Here is a 17,756-nt window from a genome sequence, read left to right as displayed (position 1 = left end):
CTCAATTATGATTTTACTTCTGCTTTTTACAACCTTGATGGGCTGCCTGTAATTTTGCTGCCACCAGTGAAATAACCACTGAACATGTTGTGCCCGTGGTGGCTCACCACGTTATATGATATGACCTCAGTGGTTAATGAAAGGGCGAGCTTGTCTAGTGTGAGGATGAGGTAATTAGACCAGGACTTCTCCAGCCTTCTCTTTATTGAAAAGCAGGAGCTCTGAATAGACCACTTATTAAAAAAGCAATTTCCCTTCCTTTGCCAGATCTACTCTCCCTCATTCAGCCATTCTTTCCGAGGGGTCTTGGGTGGAGAGGGTGTTTTGGGGGGAGATGTGTGTGTGGAGGGGATGGGGGAGAAGTCAACTGTATTAAAGGCCCGTTGCCAGCAATGAAGTTTCTGAGTTATATTAAATGAAGCCCAGGCAGCCTCGCTAAAGCTCTCATCTTCTCTCCATCCTCCCCCCTTTTCCCCCTTGTACACACAAGTGCAGCCCTCTTTTGTAACCCATTAATGAAAAGGCGGAATATTAGAGCACTCAATTAGTTCCACTGGGCTTGAGTAAGTGATGTTTTAATTAAATTTGCCCAGTTTCTCAGCGAAGTATCATTAAACATGACTTTCCAACTCCCTCTCTGGAGCGTTGCTAAGTTTCTTAATCCCAGGAGTGCTGACCTCTTCCAGAGGTATGTCTGGTCAAGCATGTCTTACAGATCCAAGGGGCACAATTAAAGGGGGCTGCTGTTACCCTAGAAAAAAAGAATTATCATGTTCTCAGTGCCTTTTTCCTTCATCCTTCCAGAAGGAGGGACGTGAGCCTTTGCCTGAAGTCTGGCTATAACCACAGCTGTCTCCAGAGTCGAGCATGTTTAAGGCAAAATTATGGGAAGGCAGAAATGGAGAACAAGGTCTCCCTCTAAGCAGTTTCGTGCTTTGAAGCTGGTTCCTTTCATGAGGCTTCACTGTGTTTTTGCACAAGATGTTTTGGTTTGTGCAGACCATGTGTTTCTGAAGGATCATGGAATCCTGGAACGGCTTGGGTTGGAAGGGACCTTAAAGGTCGCCAACCCCCTGCCATGGTCCTTGTCACTCTTGTAGGCTTCAAGTCCAGACCCATCCTGAGACAGCTACACCTGAAACCATCTGGGATGCTCTGGAGAGGATAGTGGGAGGTGCCTGCACTTTCCCTTGCTGTTGACTTGCTTATTTTGGAATTCCATGTGAGGAATGGCTTTCCCCCCCCCCAGGCGGTGCTGGCAGGGATCTCTCTGGAGGGCTGGAGATGCGCTCTCCATATCAGGGAGATGTTTGCCCAGCTATCATCTGTCTGAGGAACTTCATGGGCTATCACATAACACGTTATCAGAGCGTGCCACCCTCTTCATTTCTGGAGCTCCGTTCGGCAGAGGGGGGAAATTGAGACCCAGAAAGATTAAGTGACTCCCTAAAGGTCACACACAGGCGGAGGGAGGCACAACTCTCCCATTGCAGAGACAGTGTTTACAAGCACTGACCATCCAGTCTCACACAGTTCCTACTCGTTAGCGTGATTCCAGCTGAGCTCCAGGTTTTGCTGTGCCCTCATGGTGTGTAATCATTGCTGTTTTGGAGCTTAATCCACTTGGTTCATGAAAAAAAAAAAAGAGACACAAAGCATCCTTTTGGGCAGCTTTTTAGGGATGTGTTTGCAGTGAGAAATGGGGCATCACATGTTTACCAAGGTACAAATCAAACCCAGCAAATAACAGCCTGAGAAGAGCTCTTAATGTACAGATCAGTTTTCAGGGCCACCACTGGTATTAATTGCTGCAGGTTATGACAGGTAGGAATGCCCAGGCATGCTCTCTGGATTTTCCTCTCCTTTCAGGCTGAGATTGGCTCAGCCAAAGCCTTTCTTAGGTCTGGAAATCAATACTCTGGAAAAAAGTTGCTTGCTGTGTCCCGTAAGTGATTGCAGTTGGTTGTTTATGTGGAGCTTTTTTAGCATGGGAAGCATGCTAGGAATACTGAGCATGGGGAAAATACTTCTGAAGTTCTCAATTTTAAGTAGGGTTATGTTGTTCTATGCTTAAATGTTTGTATTTTAATACCTATGTCACTAAAATATGAGTGTTCCTATTTTTTAAAGAAGGAGGGGTGGTGGGAGGGGAAAACTGTTCTGAAAAAGCAGGTTGAGAACAGGCTGAAAAGAAGTTTTTTTTTAACAAGGTAAAAGGAAAACTTGTAACAATCTGTGAAACTTTTATAATCCAGCCAATGGCACTGGCCAGTGTGAAGGGACAAGTCTGATCTTCTGGTTGTGTGTGGGGACCGTGGCTGCTGTCCAAATAAACATTAATACTTGAGCTGAGAGAATGACTAAGCCTATTTAAATTGAAGAGGGCTCTGCGTACAGGGGATGGAAGGGATTGGATTTGTGGGGAAGCATCCCAAAGCCCTTTCCAAAGCCAGGCAAGGCCAGGGCAGGCTTTTCCCTGGATGAGCTGCCTCCGAGGAGGGTTTGCTGCCTCCTCTGTCCCAAACCATAGCGAATGGTTTGAAGCCTTGGAGCCGCAGCCCAGCCATGACGACAGCGGAGCAATAAGCGAGGAATTCCCACGGCTGGGTGTCCGCCCTGGCCTGCTGCTGCCCAGACAAGAGTTGTCTGAAAACCACCGCCAGAGCCCCGTGACCCAGCTGGGAATGAATGGGAATCCTGTCCTCGGCGTTTCAGCTAAAACACTGAGAAATTGTGTGTTGCACCATGTCTGAGACTGATCATGACGGGGGCACTTAGTCTGAGCTTCGCAGCGCACCATTGTTGGGAGGAAGGATTACATGTTGCATAGCAATGCTCTGCTGTGATCCCCTTTCCCCGTGGCTCCTTGTAAAGCCAGTTGGGAAGGCAGTCCAGCAGCGCTATCTGATCTCCTCCGAGCCGCAAAGCCCAGGAAAAAAATGGTTCTGTCTTGCTTTGTGTTTTCCTCATTCTGCGTTTGTCAGTATTGAGTGCTCTCACAGCAAGGTCAATGGGAATTTGTGTCCCTAAGTCAAGCTAAATAGCTCAAAAATCCTTATTTTCCTCCCAGACTGCTCTGTTTGAGGCTGCCAAACCAGGTGGTTGCTCAGAGGAGAGTGGGAGGACAGAATTTCCATGTGTGATGCCGTCCCTGACCCACCACTTGTCTTTGGCTTTGTTTTCACGGCAGGAGCTCTCCACAGCACACGACACAAAAAGGATGCTCCTTGTTGCTGTTACTCCTGACTTACTACAACCCTGCTGCTGTGTGGTAGCTGTGGAATTGGGGCCATGGGGAGCATGAAATATTTTGTGGCTTGGATTGAAGCTGAGCCATTCTGCAGGTGGCCACGTCCTTGGTGTAGATGAAGTGATTATTCAGTGCTGTGTTCAGAACAGGTGCAGCTCTGTGTAGGATGGAGGTAAATCAGGTTCTGAACTGTGATGAAAAGAAAGCAGGAGCTACTACAGCTCTTGAAATCATGATTTTACATGGTAAAACCTTATTCTTCCTCATGTACCCAAGAGCTTCTTGGGAATAAACCCCACATTATTCTATCCTGGAAGCCCCTCCAGGTTTGAAAGCATGATCCAGACGTTTGTCCCAGGATGCAGCCAGCAAAGCTTTCTCCAACACTGCTCTAAGCAACCTGCTGACTTGGATCAGTCTTGCTCTGCTTCCTGAAGAAATGAGCTGGATTTAAGTGTCTCTGACAGGAGCTCCCAACAAGAGGAGGAGAGGTCGTTGTGGAAGCCGGGGAGCGGGACAAGAACCAGAAGGGTTTTGCCAAGATTCATTTTGGCTCGTGGGTGGTTGGGGCCCGGAGGCAGCAGTTCCCCATCACGCAGCGCCTCGAGGAGCTGCAGCGTGACTGACAGCAGCAGGGGAGGCTGCCTGGGCAGGGAATTTTTCTAGGATTTTCACTCTTGCTGCCTCGTAACATTCTTGAGCCCTTCCCGGTCCTTCCAGGAGAAAGTTTACGGGGCGGTTGGGATGCCCCGCGCTTGCACAGCAGCCATATGAAAACCCACACGCTGGGTTTCATGAACTGGTGCATTCATGGGGATGGGGACAAGGGAAACCTTTGATGCTTTGGTCCACTGGTTCGTGACACCAGAGCTGTCCCAGCCACTGCCTAACAAGTCAGAAACGAGATAGAAACGAGTCAGGGAAATCCAGACTGGGATTCGTGAGGGACTTTGAGTCCAGATGAGGAGAAAGAATTAATCTACCTAAATATACTTATTAGTAACCATTGGGAGACCTTTATGCTGCTGGAGGGACAGCTGTTGTGAGGAGAATGTTTTGAAGCACCTCAATTAGTGCAAGGTGGTGAGATTTAGACACCTGAGTTTTGCCCAGAGGGTGGGGTTCCGCTCACAGAATCCCCTGGAACTGAGGTGCTTCTATGTGAGCTAGGTCCCCAGGCTCCTGTTGGTGATGGAGATGTGCTCAGCACAGTCAGTGGAGCCTGGAGACCTGTTCAGTGGAGCAGGTGTTTGCCTGACTGCAGGGTCCTCTCCTGCTTTGGCTCCCCTGACTCTGACAGCAGTTCCGAGGTGTTTCTCAAACTGAGGTGTTTAAACTCAAGTGTTTGCCTGGGTGAGGTCAACCCTGGCTGTCTGGTGTGCTTCAAGTGCCTAAACCTACATGCTTATACCTGACTGAAGGTCTTCTGCCATCAGCCAGCTGCCAAGCCATCGGGATCAGGTTTTCCAACACGTGTTGGGCTGTATCCCCCAGCCCCACATGGATCCTTGGCCACAGTGCTCCTGCAACGTCAGCTCTCCCGTGGAGCTCAGGAGAGGTGGCTCCTGACAAGAACAGCACCAGCTCCAGGTTCCCTTCCTGAGTTCCATGACCCTGTCTTGTTCAGTCAGCTCCAAGTCCAGGAGCATGACTACAAGCTGAGCCAGTTCCCGTTGGTTTCTTGCTTTCCCAACTCCTGTACAATACGGGTTGTCGCCTTTTCCAGGTGGAGCAGATGCAAATGCGCTGGGGGAGGAGGAAGGGTTGAGGAAAGCCTGAACTGATGAATGACTGCAGTGTGCAGCCCTTTCCCAAGTATCCCAGCAATTTCTGCCCGTTTTGCTGATGGTGTGGGCATGAAATCAGGTGGAGGAACTTTGTTTCACACGAACTCAGCTCTCACTTCTGGACAAGCAGTGAAACGGGACTTTACACAAGGGAGGGCGCGGGTGAGGGTTGGGGTTTTTCCCCCCCCTCGGTGTTGAAATGTGTTCTGCACGCTTTTGTCTGACATTGTGGGATTTCTTGTGGACTTGGCGAGACACTTTGGCACACAAAGCGTGACAGCCCTTACCCGAGCCATCCCAGCTGAGCACTATAACCAGCAACACATCTCCCCCTGTAACCCGTCACCGCTTTGAATGCTACTGTGTATTATTGGATTGCACTTGCAAAGGTCTTGGCTGTCCCAGGAATGAAGTGTGACCATTGGACGGGCTCTGCTGAAGGCTGTATTATGCATATTGTCTTTCTAAAAATGTTTCTGGAATATCACAATTGGGCCAGGCCCCAATTCAGAGTCCATGACCTACTGCATGGTCACACATGGGGCTCGGCAGGATTTGTGCAGCCAAATAATTAAGGACTGGCTGGTCAGGAAATGGACTGGAGCCAGTCCTCTGCTGTCAGGAGGCCACAACGTAGGCAGATGCCATCATGGGCATGGGGAGAGGTTGTTTTCTTCTTTTTTACATACCGTAGATGCCCAAAGGAAGGGCACTTCCAACAGGACCTTGTCAGGACCCAGCTCTGTAAAACAAACTCTGTTTTCACCTGGCTGTTTTAAGGGGTGGTTGTACCTTACCCATGTAAAGTCAAAATAAAACCTAATTTTGGGGAGGGGGCAGGGAGGGAGAATTAGAAATATAAATTTGTGTTTATAATCTGGACAAAATGTGGGGTATCTGTGGCGGTCCAAATAACATCTCTGCTCTCGTGTTGCCCATGGAGGTATCCCAGGTGTAAATCTCTCTCTGGAGAAGGGGAGCTGGAACATTCCAATGCTGTTTCTAAGGAGATGGATGTGGCTTTGTGCCGTGAAGCTTCTTCATTGCAGCTTCTGAACTGTACTTCATTGATGTGAAAAGGATGGGATCCTTTGTTTAGCATCAGTCAGTTGATGATGCTAAACAAAGATTGCTTCTGCTTGTACCTGGGTTTGGGGTACTGTGGTAAGGAGAAGGTTCCTACTGTCCACGCTCCTGTTCTGGAGCATGTGCCACCCCACCCCTTTCCACCAAACCAACTTCCTCCACTTTTGTTATATCTTATACTTACTCTTGACAAGGATAAACAGGTGTTAAAATATGTATTCATCTCTTAGTTGCATCACAGTTTCAGATCTCCACGTACACAGTGAGTGGCAGCACTGGACAATCTTTGTACACCTTTGTAGTATCATTAATTAGCCAATTAAGCAAAGTTCTTGCAGGTAAATGTCATGATCGGTGAACTAAGAGCCTTTTGAAATAAGTATTTCCTGTAGGATGTGTTTTCCGTCTGCTTCCAACAGATACTTTTTGTATTGTCATCAACTTTGTGTCCCTGAAGCGCCTTCTAGAAAATGTTGTGTTTTACTTGGTGTCTTGATTTCTTCTGCCATGACTGATTCTCTTTGGGGCCGTGTGTGTGTCTGCAGGTCATCAAAGCCGGTGTGGAGACCACCTGCAAATGCCACGGCGTGTCCGGGTCCTGCACCGTCCGGACGTGCTGGAGGCAGCTCTCCCCCTTCCACGAGATCGGGAAGCAGCTGAAGCAGAAGTACGAGACCTCGCTCAAGGTGGGCAGCACCACCAACGAGGCCACGGGGGAAGGCGACATCTCCCCGCCTAAAAAATCCATCCCCGGCCACAGCGATCAAATCCCAAGGACTACGGATCTCGTCTACATTGACGACTCCCCGAGCTTCTGCCTGATGAGTCGCTATTCCCCCGGGACCTCGGGACGGAAGTGTTACAAGGACAAGAACTGCGACAGCATCTGCTGCGGCCGGGGGCACAACACGCAGAGCCGGGTGGTGACGCGCCCGTGCCAGTGCCAGGTGCGTTGGTGCTGCTACGTGGAGTGCAAGCAGTGCACCCAGAGAGAGGAGGTTTACACCTGCAAGGACTGACATGACCTGCGGCCTCTGCTGCACGGCCACCCCCGGGGACGGGCCAGCTTGGAGAACTGCCTATGGAGACAAACAGGGTTTGATTGACCTTCTGGGATCTGGAAGCTGTGTTGAGACATAAGCACTTTGTAGGGTACAGGTGACCCAGCTGTGTTGCTGTTTTGGTTTTTTCTGTTTTGTTTTGTTTTTTTGTTTTGTTTTTCCTGTAGACTGAATTTTCATGAGGTCCAACCATGTGGAAATAAGTGCCTGTCACACTGGGGTTAGACACCAGTTGACCTTCACCTTCGTCGTCTATGCAGTTTGATGGATCATTTCTCCTTGGAACATTGTTTCAGCCATCCTCCATGAACTCCTGGGCTAAGATATTCCCTTTGGCATAAATATCCTGTACTTCTTTATTCCTGGAGCTCACCCAACTGCTTAGAGAGCTGAGCAGATACAAAAGATCTTTCTGCTTTGAGCGTGGGAAGCGGCCACTTATTTCTCCTAAAACTGGAGAGGGATTTATAGGGAATGATGGGTTCTTCCAGTGGAGTTTCTGCACATGGAGCAAACCAGGCTCTGACAAAGAGACCCACTGGGAGCATCAGCTCTTTAATGACAGCTCCGTATCCGCGTGCGTTGTCACCAAGTACAGCTCGAAAACGTTGGGTCCACCACGCTGCAGATGGAAATAGATCCAAGAAAAGAGGTTGGGAAGACAGCAGAACACCAGATGTGCCTGTCCCATTCAGTCCAATCCCATGTTCTTTATTTAAAACAATTCCCCCAAATGCAGGTTCTTTAGCACTATCGCTGTCTTAAATTTAATTGGTATTCTTTTTTTTTTAAACCACTAGATACTTTTGTTTCATTTTCACTTCGCGCATGATTTATTTTTCTCTCCTCTTCCCACCTCTTGCTGATGGAATTCACCCTGTGGTAACTGCTTCAGAAATCTCAACTGGAACTTGTTGAGTCTTACGCCAGCTGAATTTGGACGTGTTTCTCTTGAGCAGAACAAGAGAAATCTGAGTGCATCTTGGAACCCGGGGCTGTCTTGCGTTGTGGTGCAGCCGTTGTGGCCTGGATCAGACCTCTGGAGGAGCTGACTTTTCTTTCCTAGGTCATCATTCCATTTACTCTAAACCATGGCAGTGGTACATGACACAAGCTGTATGTAAACCCTATGACCTTAAGATGATTTTTTTTTTTTTTTAACCACTAGATCGAAAACTGTATTTTAAAAACACGTCTGCTAAATCCTACCAAACTCGTGGATTTGGAATAACCAATCAACACAGAGACAACCTGAGAGAAGCCAGAAATTTGACTGCAGGGCTTGATCACTCCAACGCTGTGAAACACATGGCAACCTCCAGCATTTCTTTTTCCCTGGGAAGAGGAGATTTACAATCCAGGACTTGATGTGCCAATATTCTTCATATAAAAGTGGATTGGAGGCAGCCAGCGAATGCCTGAACAAAACTTTCTGAGGAAAAAATGGGGAGCAGAGGGTGTTTTGTTTGATTTTTGGTAGCAATTTTTTGCTTGTCCAGTAGTAGCAATTTCCACCAAGTTTCTATAAGCCATTGATCTGGTGTTCAAAAGAGGACATTTTCAGCCAGTAGTAAAAATTAGCAAAACGAAATGAGAGCAATTTCCCAAGATGGACCATTCTTTTTCAAAGTCTTTTTTTCATTATTTTTATTTAATTTTTAATTTTCCCCTCCCCAATTGTAGCCACTAATATTTAAGCTGTTCATGTGCATCTACTGGGAAGAGAAAAGCTAGATTTTGGGTTTTCTTGGTAACAAGTACCTGCAGTCCAGCCTGCCTCGTTGGCATCAAATCTTGAGGTGGGGGCATGGGGAGGGACAGGGTGTTACTGTTTAATAGCACCATGGTCCTGCAAAGTGAAGAAAAATGTCTCTTTTTTGGTGTTTCTTTATTTGCTGTACAATTCTGGAGGTTGGGATAATGCTGGAGGAGGAGGAGGTGGAATCCACACATGGAATTCCTACCTTCCACCTCGGCAAAGCACCGGGAAGGTCTCGCAGCTTTTGGGAAAGTCACCCCCGAGCAGTTTATCTAATGGTTTAAAAAATAAATTGCCTAGAAACCTATTATTCAGTGTGTATATATAGATATATATACACACCCTGACACATAAATATATATATATATATAAATATTGAACATTTATTTATTGTAAAGCCCTTCAGAAGGACCTTCGTATGGTTTCAATGTGGTATTGTGTTAATTCTCTTTCTCCCTCTGCCTCTCTCTCTCACACATATGTGCAAACTCACTGTTACATTTTTGTGTGTGCTAGAATAGCTCTTCCCCTCCCAAGTAAAGCCAGATCCAAACCTGCTCAAAACAGGAATTTTGAGGTCTGAATTACTATTTCTGGTTCCATTCTTTTTTCTTTTTTTTTTTCTTCTTTTTTTTCTTTTTTTTTTTTTAAAAACATCTGTTCCTAATTAAAGGATGGGCCGCAATTTACGTGCATTATTATTATTATTATTAATTATTATTATTATTATTGTTATATTTAAACCATGGGCCTCATTTTCCTTCTCTTCGCTGGTGTCTCTGTCTCCGTTGACCTCGCTGGAGTAACTCCACATTGCACTGGTGTGAGAGGAGAGTGAGTCCCTAGAAGCAGAAGAGGAGGGGAGTGTTGGCATGGATATCCTGGCAGAGAAGATGCCGGGATGGGATGGGATGGGATGGGATAGGGAAGCTTGGTGTGTTTGGCAGTGTTGGGGAGAGAGAGATGGGTGGGAAATAAGGCAGATTGTCCAAGCTTGACTAGAAGAAAGCAGCAAAGAGTGAATGAACTACTGAGTGAAAGAGCTCTTCTGTGTATTATAACTCACGCACTGAAGCCTGGATGCTTTCTGTAAGTATTTAAAAAAAAAAAAAAAAAAAAGACAAAAAAAAAGACAAAAAAAATTAATAACAAAAAAAACCACCACAAATTGTATTTATGTTCATGTGGATATATTACTTGCCTGTTATATATTGTAAATAGCAAGGTTTATTCTCCTGTGGTTAAAAAAAAAATTATAAATAACTAAATAGTAGCGAGGCACATGTGTTAAATGTATAGGCAGTGTATAAAATATACTAACACTCTGAAATCAGGAGAACTTGTCTTCTTGGCCTTTTGACCTAGGGTGGTAAAACAAATGTGGGTTATTTTTCTTCTCCCCCCTGCACCACGCTGTGGGTGTGTTTTGGGTGGGGGGTCTTTAGTTCCAGTGTTTTCCCATGTTTGCCTTATCGTCGAAGAAGGAATGGGGGGAAAAGCCTCCTTTTGGAAAAATCCAGTGGAGCTTTAGTAGGAGATGGGAGAGAAGATGTCAAACTATCTCAAAACCCTTTGAAGTGCTAGGCCTGGGTTTTCTGATGGTGAGAGGTTTGTTGGAGTTGAATTAACTTGTGGAGTAGGAACCTTGTCCTTGTGCTACTCCATCCACAAGTCTGGAAAACCCTAAATAAGAGACTGGGAACTCCTGTATAAAACAGGTCCTGTAAAACCTTTTTGTCCCAGCTGGATTAAACTGGATTTTTCCAGAGGGGCTGATTCTGCCACACCATTGGATCTCCAGTGCAATTCAATGAAGTTGCTCAGTTTTGTAAAACTACTTCAGCAGTGCATTTGGGTCCCTGAACTCTTTCATGGTGTCATTTCATATCTATAAAAAGAAAAGTGCAAAACAACTTTCCCCCTTTTGTTGTCCCCAGAGAAACAGGATTTTGCTCAGATGTAACTGGAGAAGGATGGATGGGTGGAGGGGAGATCTCTGGTTCCTGACCCCCTTTCACCCCCTGTCCCCCCACAAGTGTCAAAGTGTTGGTTCTCCTAAGCTGATCCAGCCAGATCAGTTTTGGGGTGGGGGGGGGAGGGGGTGCAACCATTATTTATATAACTTTTTTATTAATTTTTTTAAAAAGAGAAGCTAGCTGATGGAAGAATATTTTTATTGAATAGTGCATTTTAGTTATGTCAGAAATATAAAAAAAATATATATATAATATTTTTGTAAACAAGGCAAACTGAAAACGTTTGCTGTTTTATATTAGAATTTTCTATTAAAAGAAATAAAAACCCACAGAAATAATTGTTGCACCCGTCATCTGTTTTTTAACAAGCTTCTATTCTGTGTGACTGACTCATTTATGCCGGATGTGGAGAAATGCAAAACAAGTCCTAAACATTACGTTCTCCTTATCTTCCAGCATCGAAACCTCCAGTTGGTGAAACAAGCAGTGTTTAATCAACGGGGGATTTTTAATTATTATCATTATTAACACTAAAAATGAGTTATGAAAAATGAGTAGCTTGTAATGGAAATATAAAAAAATCTACCCCAAAATATCAAGTTTATCCTTTTTTAACTGAACATCCTGATTTGGAGATGGGTCTGGATGGAGGAAATCCCAAATGTATTTGCAGTAACAGGGGATTTGCCACTGAGCTCAGTTGGCCTGGGAAGAAACGACTCTTAAAAGGTGGTTGGGGAAAATAAAACCATAATCAGAGTACATGGGATGGTTAAATGAAAAGGACCAAATTCCAGGCTTGACCCAACACAAGCAACTTTTATCTCTTTGAATGGGGCAGTGTGAACTTGGGGAGCTGGGGATTTGATCTGCCGTGGTTCAGGAAGTTTGTCCTTCACCTTGGGAAGCAGGGAATGATTTATGGGCCCCCTGTTTTTTAAAGGAACTTCTGGGATTGCTGGTTTGGAGACCTGAGCAGGGGCTAAAATAATTTCTGAGGAGTTTTTGTTGTCAACCAGCCCGTTGACATCTGCCTTCCTTCAGCCCAGGTCTGGAATTCCTTTGTCCATCGTTTTTTAGCTGCCCTGTTTTAGGGAACATACAGTCGGGTGCTTTGGCTGGGGTAGGGTTGGATGAGACCCCAGATGAAGGGACAGATTTCTCAAGGGTACTTCCATGAAGTAGATGCTGCTTAAGGTGATTTTCTGGTGGATTATGGTGCCTGTGAAAAATTCCTCAGTTGATGCTGCAGTAAAATCCGGTCTGTTCCATACCCGATGGAACAGGTGCAGTAAAGCTCCTCATTCCCAGTTTATCCAGCTCTGCGGGCACATCTGCTGGGTTGAGTCTGGCTTCCGTGGCCAGCTCATCCTGGATTTCAGTTTTTAGGATGCTAATTAGGTGATGACTTTTAGAAAGTGACGTTTTCCCACAAGAAATCCAAGATACGGCCTTTCTGGACCACATTGCTCAGTATGGCACAGGATCAGGTCCAGAGGAATCATGGAATGTTTGGGGTTGGAAGGGACCTTAAAGATCATCTCACTCCAGCCTCCTGGTTGAATCTGGTCAATCTCTGGCCATGAATATTACCATTGAATAGCTTTCAGATTTCTTTTTCACTGACTAACATTGGATTTGACCAAATTATTTACAAGTTCCACAAACAGAATATTTCTGAACAGACCAACCACCAAAAAAAATTTAAAAAAAAGGGAATCTCGAGGTTTTGTGGGTGGGGAGGAAAAGAAAATGGATTTGGCAGCACAGTGTACCTCTGGCTTCCTGTAACTGCAATTCCTCAGGTGCAGGGAGTGAGTGGGGTGTGAGACCAGAAGTGACTCGGACACATCGAGTTCACCTGTCAGGGGAAACGTCGGAATTCTGCCTTTTTCTCAGTTGTTGCTGAGTGTGTTCAGAAATGGGGAAAATCCTTCTTAGCACTGGGCAAGGTGAGCCAAAAGGACAGGAGATCCCTCCCCTCAGGAATGTTGGGAAAGGTGTTGGCATTGATGTGCAATGGGTCTGGAATCATCCCCCCTTAGACAAGGAGCCCGTGGTCGGCAATCAGTGGAGGCACCTCTGGGAGGTGCTTGGCCCATGTGGAGGTGCCAGTTTTCCCTGCTGACAGTAGAAGGGGATAAAGACACCCAGGTTAAGAGAGGTGGGACTGAATTCAGGAAAATCGAGATATGTGTGGATAATCCTTCCAGCTCCCCTTGGGCACGAACCCATCTGGAACAGCCACCACCAAACCAGCCCAGGAATTTCCCTTGGACCACCCCGTCTTTAACAATTTGAAGCAGGAATGTAAAGTCTAGGATTTGTTTTGCACACCTGGGATGGCATTTCCTTTTAAAGGGAGGTGGGAATACTAACATGAAGGATTAGTATTTTTCTTGTTTTTCTTTTTTGTTTTGTTTTGTTTATTTTCCAATGTCTTATGGGAGCCTAAGTTATTTTTCTCTACCTCATATGTACAGCTTGTAGGTATAAATCTGATTCTGAGTGACTGTTGAGAATGTATTTAAGTTATTTAACATCTTTGTATAACAAAAAAAAAGAAAAAAAAAAGCCAGAACAAATGAAACAATAAATGTATTTTAAATTATACTTGAAGCGTGCGCCTCTTTCTTCACATCTGTTGGGAAAGCCTGTGTCCAGTGGTTGTGGGAGACCCTTCCTTCAGCCTTCTTCCTAAACATAAGCCTGGCCTTGGGGCTAATTTAAGCCCCAAAAGTGGTGCCCTGAGCTGCAGAAATGCCTCTCCATCCATTTTAGGTGTGTTAGACAAGCTCAGGAGGCTGAGGGACTCCATCAGCTTCCCATGGGATTCCATGGCCGTCATACTTTGCTGGAGAAGTCAGGATACCTTGGCACAGTGTCACTGTCAGGATGTGATTCCAAAATAACTGGCTGGAGCTCAGAATAGGTTGGATGTGGCCAAATTTAGTCTGGGTGAATGACAACAATTAAAAAAATTGTTGTTATCCCAGGCTGCACATTGACTTGCTTGATCAAATGTCCTTTTCTTCACAATGGATCCCTGGAACTGTTCAGTTCCTCAGAGTCATTGCAGCTGAGCTTTAAATTACTGACTTGGGAGGGACCCACAAGGATCATCCAGTCCAACTCCTGACACCCCAACAACCCCACGCTGGGCATCCCTGGCAGCGCTGTCCAAACGCTCCTGGAGCTCTGGCAGCCTCGGGGCCGGGACCATTCCCTGGGGAGCCTGGGCAGTGCCCAGCACCCTCTGGGGGGAGAACCTTTCCCTGATATCCAGCCTAAACCTTGCACCAAGATGATCTTTAAGGTCCCCTCCAACCCAGATCATTGTATGATTCCATTAATTGAAAACTCTGACTTGCATTTCCAAAGGTTTTCCCAAACTCCCTTTGGTTTTCCGATTCTCTCCTTCCCATGTACACAAAATTCTTGCATTCATTCATTTATTTTAGCTTCCAGACTCATTTCCCGTGGTGGGAAAAGCACCCTGGCTTTTAATCCACCGTTTCAGAGCTGGTTCCTTTCCACAGAATCAGCGCTGCTCATCCTCAAACAGAAATGCTGATCTTTATCCAGGACTGTGCTGCTGTTGGGATGGCATCCCCCTCTTGTCCTCCTCACAGATTATTATCCACCCAAGGAAATGTTTACTAAATCAGGGGAAACTCTGCACAACCAATGCTCCTCCTGCTTTTGCTTTGCTTTGTCCCTCCTTGTGATGAGAAATATCAGCTCGAAGCTCTGTGGAACCAGGCGAGCACTTTGGTGCGGTGGCCTCTTAACCCCGTGATTCTGTATGTTCCCCTGTTCCCTCCCTGGCCTTGGCCCCTCCCTTGGTTTCTCCCTATTTGCTCCTGTCCCCCAACCCCACCCAGGGACCGCCCCTGGGCCCCCAACAAAAGCACTGCTCACCCAGCTCATGCTGTCTCTCTACCTCTGAACAGCGCGGGGACAAGATGTGGTTAAAGCCATCTGAAACCCTCCTGAGAGCCCCTTCTCTGCCTTCCTTGCCATCCACTGCATTGCAATGCTGCTGGCTGCCGGAGCCAGATCCGAAATGGACTCTGGGGTGTGATTAATCGCATGGCCCTGGGAAACCCTCGCTGGGCTCTCAGGGAGCAGCAGCCTGCTAGGAGAGTCCAGTGGTTACAACACTTTGGTCCAGGTATTTTTCATACAATCATGGAATGGTTTGGGTTGGAAGGGAGCTCAAGGATTATCTAATTCCCATGCCCCTGCCATGGGCACCTTCCACTAAACCAGGCTGCTCAGTTTTTAAACCAGAAGAGCGGATGATTGGAGATGATGGGATGGGAGATGGATCTGCCTCTGGTTTGCTTCCCACCAAACCCTGCAGGGACACCCTGCCTTCTTCAGCTTCCCAACTGACCTCCCATTTACACTTCCTGGCAGTTGGGTAATGGGAACTCGCAGGTTTGGAACCTCACAGGCAGCCTGGGCAGCCCCTTAAAGAGCTGCTAATGGGAGTCGTAAAGCCGCAGGAGCCGAGGATGTGGCAGCGTTTTGACAGCTGTTCCCGCAGAGGAAGTGGGTGAAACGAGAATGCATTGTAAGAATTTGGGATTAAAACAAGTATCAGATGAGACATTTCACCTCCAGAAAAATAAAATAGGTTTCTTGCCCCCTCCTTCTCTCCCGTTGTTTTCCTCAGTGTCACTGTGATGTCTTGAAGGTGGTTTCAGCCTGCAGCTGTGGATGTGCTGAGCAAAAGGGGAGCATGAGAAGTAAAATCCAGTATAAACAGAGGTGCCTTTAGCTTAGAAAGAAATAATGACTTGCCTGAATCTCTTACAAGCTTCCAGCTACACTGAGGAAAGTGTTTTGTGTGGAATTGTTTGCTAGGAAACCAATGACTGAGCACAGGTGAGTGTTGAAAAGCATGTGACCAAAAACATAGAATGAGGGGAAAGAGAAAAAACAACGAGGGGACAAATTTTATACAGAGCTGCCTCTTAAATAGGCACGAAAGACTAAAATCTGACTGTTATTTGGATAAAAATAAAATCAATCGCCAAGAGATGAGATGGAAGAGTCATGTCCCAGAATCACAGAATGGGAAGTTGGAAGGGATCAGCTCTTCCAACCCCCTGCCATGGGCAGGGACACCTTCCTTTAGACCAAGTTGCTCCAGCCTGGCCTTAAACACTTGATATTGATTCTTCATCATCATCATCATTAACATCATCATCATTAACATCATTAACATAGCACAAGCCGTGTAGTGCTTTTGAACATCTCCTTTTAGAGGTTCTAACTGAGGTGCTTAAGAGACAGAAGCGATGCCTGAACTTTGTCAGTCTAAGTAGAATGACAGACACAGGGCCAGAGAGATGAAAGAGGGTCAGAAATGAGACATGACTTGGCCAAACTCATCCTTTACTTCCTCTGAGAGCTGGGCCTGGGGCCAGGTCATAGGAAGTGCCCTCAATGCTGTTTGGGATGTGGGGGGAACCTCAGGTGAGCAGGACAGAGCCCCAAATCGTGCCACATTTCAGAGTTCACATCCTGCCTCTGTGCTGTGGGATGTGGATGGGAGAGCAGCAGGATTTTCCTGTTTCCCAAGGGATTTTCTTCAAGCTGTCTCTCCACTTTTGCCAATGGCCAGCCCTGCAGTGGGAACCAAAGCTGGAGATGTGTGACTCCCTCGTGTGCTGGTGGCTCCCGGTTGTAACTGCTGCCGAACGCAAAATGGGATGTCTCCCTCAGGATCTGGGATATCCAGGCAGTGGGAGGAGTTGCTACTTGGAAAAGGTGAGAAGCCATTAAGCCTTCTACATCCTCTCCTAGGCCATCTCTGCTTCTGTTCCCAAAAGTTATTGTCAGTACAGGGAGTGGATTGGACATTTTGGCTACAGCTCCATGAATTAATTAAACGTAACCCTCATGCTGGTGCCGCCTGGCCTAAACCAGCCCACATCCAACCTGTGAAATATCCTGTGCAGTGGCCGCTGAGCCTACGTTACAAGGGACAAAGAGAGTCCACTGGTGGGACAAGTCCCCAGTACCAAAAGGACCTGCTCAGGTTAGGGTGACTCGAAAGGCTTTTCCCAGGATGCTCTGTTCTGTTATGTTAATCTACCCCAGTCCTGTTCCCTGGTTGGCGCTTGGCCCCTCCACCCTCTTGCTACCTTATATGTCCCATTTCCTAGAAAGTTCTCCACTCCAGGTTGCCCCCATTGGCCTTTGCCCCTCGCCGCTGCCCCAGAGCTTCCCGTTAGCTCCCATCCCCTGGTCCCGCCTGTGCACCGCCCCCGTGCCCTCAGATCGTTGGTCTCTGGCGCTCCTTCTGCTCCTGGACTTAAACCTGAGCTCTCCATTGTTCTTGGTCTTCACCCCAGTCTCCTTCATGGGGTAGCTGCATTAAAGAGCTCCTGTGGAACTCCACGCGGGGACCCTTCCTGCCTCTTTGCCGTCGACCCCAATTACTGAAGCCATCCGTGCGCTTGTGCGAGCACACGTGTGTGACTGTGTGTGGCTGATCCTGCTGAGCGGCTTCGCTTTGGAGACGCTCTTGGAAGATCGCTGCACCCTGCGCCACGGCACAGAAGCCGCAGAGAGCCCAGGATAGTGATAATCCTGGCCTTCCAGAACAAGGTGGCTCCATCCAAAATGTCTCCTGGGAATGGCCCTTCGCCCATGCCAGCTCCTGAGCCATGCCACGGAGTTACATGGGAGCGTGCTTTTACCAGAGCCAAGAGCACACCAGGGGTTTTCTAATATCTTAGCAATATATTTGAGCAAGTTCCAGTGCCCAGGAATGCTCCTTGCCACTCTTTAAATGGGCTAAAATCGGTGCAGAAATTCAAG

At 46.9% G+C, this 17,756-nt stretch overlaps 1 protein-coding gene across 1 annotated transcript in view; it reads left to right on the top strand.

Moving 5' to 3' along the window:
* Positions 1 to 10,085, top strand: part of WNT9A (Wnt family member 9A) — a 54,829-nt gene extending 44,744 nt beyond the window's left edge. The window contains exon 4 of the mRNA XM_032131139.1: positions 6,669 to 10,085. Coding sequence (XP_031987030.1) covers positions 6,669 to 7,142 — 474 coding nt within the window. The 3' untranslated portion in view covers positions 7,143 to 10,085. The remainder of the gene's footprint in view (positions 1 to 6,668) is intronic.
* The last annotated feature ends 7,671 nt before the right edge of the window (positions 10,086 to 17,756 follow it).

This window comes from Corvus moneduloides, chromosome 1, assembly GCF_009650955.1.
Source record: "Corvus moneduloides isolate bCorMon1 chromosome 1, bCorMon1.pri, whole genome shotgun sequence".
Taxonomy (NCBI): Eukaryota; Metazoa; Chordata; class Aves; order Passeriformes; family Corvidae; genus Corvus; species Corvus moneduloides.
This window is presented reverse-complemented; position numbering and strand designations above follow the sequence as displayed.